Source organism: Ailuropoda melanoleuca, chromosome 8 (genome assembly GCF_002007445.2).
Source record: "Ailuropoda melanoleuca isolate Jingjing chromosome 8, ASM200744v2, whole genome shotgun sequence".
Lineage (NCBI taxonomy): Eukaryota > Metazoa > Chordata > Mammalia > Carnivora > Ursidae > Ailuropoda > Ailuropoda melanoleuca.
The window spans coordinates 19,064,348-19,067,730 of record NC_048225.1 but is presented as its reverse complement, the minus strand read 5'-3'; the positions used below and the strand labels follow the sequence as shown (position 1 = coordinate 19,067,730).

The 3,383-nt window shown below is 39.1% G+C and overlaps 1 protein-coding gene across 1 annotated transcript; it reads left to right on the top strand.

Annotated features, from left to right (window-relative positions):
- Nucleotides 1–44: 44 nt before the first annotated feature.
- Nucleotides 45–1,007, top strand: LOC100475916 (olfactory receptor 8D4). Its single transcript, XM_002928217.4, has one exon. The coding sequence runs from the start codon at nt 72–74 to the stop codon at nt 1,005–1,007; it is 936 nt and encodes a 311-aa protein (XP_002928263.3). The 5' UTR covers nt 45–71.
- Nucleotides 1,008–3,383: the final 2,376 nt, after the last annotated feature.

Sequence of the window (3,383 nt, the reverse complement as noted above, 5' to 3'; positions counted from 1 at the left end):
GGAGACAAGCTAGGATTCTGCCTGCCTGACTTGGCTCTTTCCTCTCATCTCTGCAGATTTCTCAGAAGAGAATGGGCATCAGAAATCATTCCTCAGTGACTGGGTTTCTTCTTTCAGGACTAACTGACCAACCCGAGCTTCAGCTGCCTCTTTTCTGCCTCTTCTTAGGGATTTATGCAGTGACAGTGGTGGGAAATCTCGGCATGATCTCAATAATCAGCTTGAGTTCTCAACTTCACACCCCTATGTACTATTTCCTCAGTAGTTTGTCTTTTTTAGATGTGTGCTATTCTTCTGTTATTACGCCCAGAATGTTGGCAGGCTTTTTACGCAGCGATAAAGCTATCTCCTATTCTGGATGCATGACTCAGCTATTTTTCTTCTGCATTTTTGTCATTTCCGAGTGCTACATGTTAGCGGCCATGGCCTATGACCGCTATGTGGCCATCTGCAAACCCCTGCTCTACCATGTCATCATGTCCCCTCGGGCCTGCTCTCTGCTGGTGGCTGCTGGCTTCTCGGTAGGATTCACCGATGCGATGATTCATGGAGGTTGTATATTAAGGCTGACTTTCTGTGGCCCAAACGTCGTTAAACATTATTTCTGCGACATCATCCCGCTTATTCAACTCTCTTGTTCAAGCACTTACATGGATGAGCTTTTGATCTTTGTCATTGGCGGATTTAACATGGTAGCCACCAGCCTGACCATCATCATTTCTTACGGCTTCATCCTCTCCAGCATCCTCTGCATCCGCTCTGCCCAGGGCAGGTCCAAAGCCTTCAGCACCTGCAGCTCCCACTTGACAGCCGTCCTCATATTTTATGGGACGCTCATGTCCATGTATCTCAAACCTGCCTCCAGCAGTTCACTCATCCAGGAGAAAGCGTCCTCAGTATTTTACACCACTGTGATTCCCATGTTGAATCCCCTGATATACAGTCTGAGGAACAAGGAAGTGAAAAATGCACTCACTAAACTCTTAAAAAGGAAAATATCTTTATAATGAATATGATCTTTAGCAAGATTTACATACATATATATATAATCACAATGTGTATGTGTCTGTGTGTATACCCTGACTCTTTAAAAGTCATTGAAGTGAGGTGAAATTCTATGCATAATTTTATAAATTAGTAAATATGTAAATTTAGTATAGTCATATTTAAAATGTAATTAATATATGTTTATTAACATTGGTACTCTCCAGAGAATACCTCTTTGTTTCCATCCACAATGTATGAAACAGATATTGGGGTGCCTGGGTGGCTCAGTCGGTGAAGCATCTGCCTTTGACTCAGATCATGATCCCAGGGTCCTGGGACTGAACCCCAAGGCGGGCTCCCTGCTCAGCGGGGGTGGGGGGGGGTCTGCCTCTCCCTCTGCCCCTCCTCCAACTCCTGCATTCTCTCTCTCTCTCTCAAATAAATAGATGAAATCTTAAAAAAAATAAAACCTATAATTTTATGGAGGAAAAGTCAATAAATTCAAGTAGCAGTCAAGTCGCTAACCACAACACAATGAAACTGGAATTTCAGTTTTATTGCATTGTGATTAACTTACTAACATTGTACGGTGATAGATGGTAGCTACACTTGTGGTGAGCATAGACAACATAGAGATTTGTTGAATCACTGTGTTGAACACCTGAAACTAACGTAACATTGTGTATCAACTATACTTCAGTTAAAAAAAAATTGAAAAAAAGAAGAAAAGTGCATAATAATTGGGAACAACAATAAAATCTACCAAAGTTGGTTCATGTTTGCTTTGTATATCCTTTCTCTATCCTTTTATTTTTTCAGCCATTTCTGCTTCTCTTTTAGATGTGTCTCCAGTAACCAGAATATAGCTTGATTTTTCAACCTATATTTTTCAACCTATATTTTTCAATCCAACAATTTCTGGCTTTTAATAGAAATGTCAAAGTTTCAAGGCTTTGATAGGACGAATCAATGGGTCCCAGAAACTAAGTGATGTTGTGATGTAGAATGAAATGCAATAGACAAAAGCCACAATGCAAAGAACACACACGAAAAGACACTGTCAAAAAACAATGCCAATTGGACACTTCTCCGTTACCTGTCTGGCTGCTTTGGGAGGTCTCTACCCCATATGTTTTGGAGATTACATTCAGTCAATTTAGAAAATGTCTGTATTCACTTACTGGCACTTAACCATCACTCCAGTTCACCAGCCCAAGGATTTTTAGGATAATATAAGGATTAGGTAGAGACGCATATAATAAATGAAGAGGAAATCACCTTTTGTAGGTTTTAGCAAGAATAGAGAATTTTTTCTTCATTTTAACAGAGGGGAAAAAAGGAAAGTTTATCATTTTCAGAGCATGGGAAGGATTATTATTGCCAACATCCCCGGGAAAGGAAAACCGACATCATTTCATCAATTATTGGGGAACATCAAAAGTTTCCTACGTTTCGATTTTCCTAAAGTTCTAAAGCAGGTCACTTTTATTAACTGAATAAAACAAAACACCTGGGATAATTCCCCTGGAGTCCTGAACATGTCTGTTTGGCATCTCCAACTTTGTAGTTGTGATTGTTTTTGCAGGGCTAAAATTCTTTGATTACAAAATAGTAATTAACCTCTTTCACCTCATATTCCCAAGAGCTATTCTCAATTAAATCTTCAAGAGCAATCAAGAACTTCAAATATTACTGTTTATTCGTGGCCTATTTTCTTTAGAGGAAAGGACACATCCCATCCTAGATACAGAAAAAAAGAGAGAGAGATTCAAGGTTCCATTTATCTTATAAAGGATTCAGAGTTTTCAGAATAAATACAGGAAACAAGTAGCAATCAGCTTCCAGGTCAATGTAATGATGGGTTTTGGAACAGAGCTGTACTAAGATGCAATAGATAGGGTAAGTCTCTCTGGGTAGAGAAATATTTGGGAAGGATATTGACATTTAGACCTTGATAGAACTACATGATCTTAAATATCGCTTCCAATCCTGAGATTTTTCTGGATCTAAAATGTTCTGGTTATTCAATTCCTCAAAATAACAAAACCAGCATTTCCAGACTTGGAACACGAGGTAACAGTAACATTTCTGTTCTGGATGAACCAGAGACCTGAGTCTTGATTCAGCTTTATGTGTCCTATCATTCATTTAGACCATAAAGAGCTTCTCTGACCTTTTCTCTCCTCTCTACAAAAGTGGAACTAAGAGTATTATGCTTATCTCTAAAGAATTCAGTCTTTGGAGTCAGAACTCCACTNGTTCTGGATGAACCAGAGACCTGAGTCTTGATTCAGCTTTATGTGTCCTATCATTCATTTAGACCATAACCATAGCTTCTCTGACCTTTTCTCTCCTCTCTACAAAAGTGGAACTAAGAGTATTATGCTTATCTCTAA

Coding starts and splice junctions, on each gene's coding strand:
- LOC100475916 (XM_002928217.4), top strand. CDS start 72: ATGGGCATCAGAAATCATTCCTCAGTGACTGGGTTTCTTCTTTCAGGA.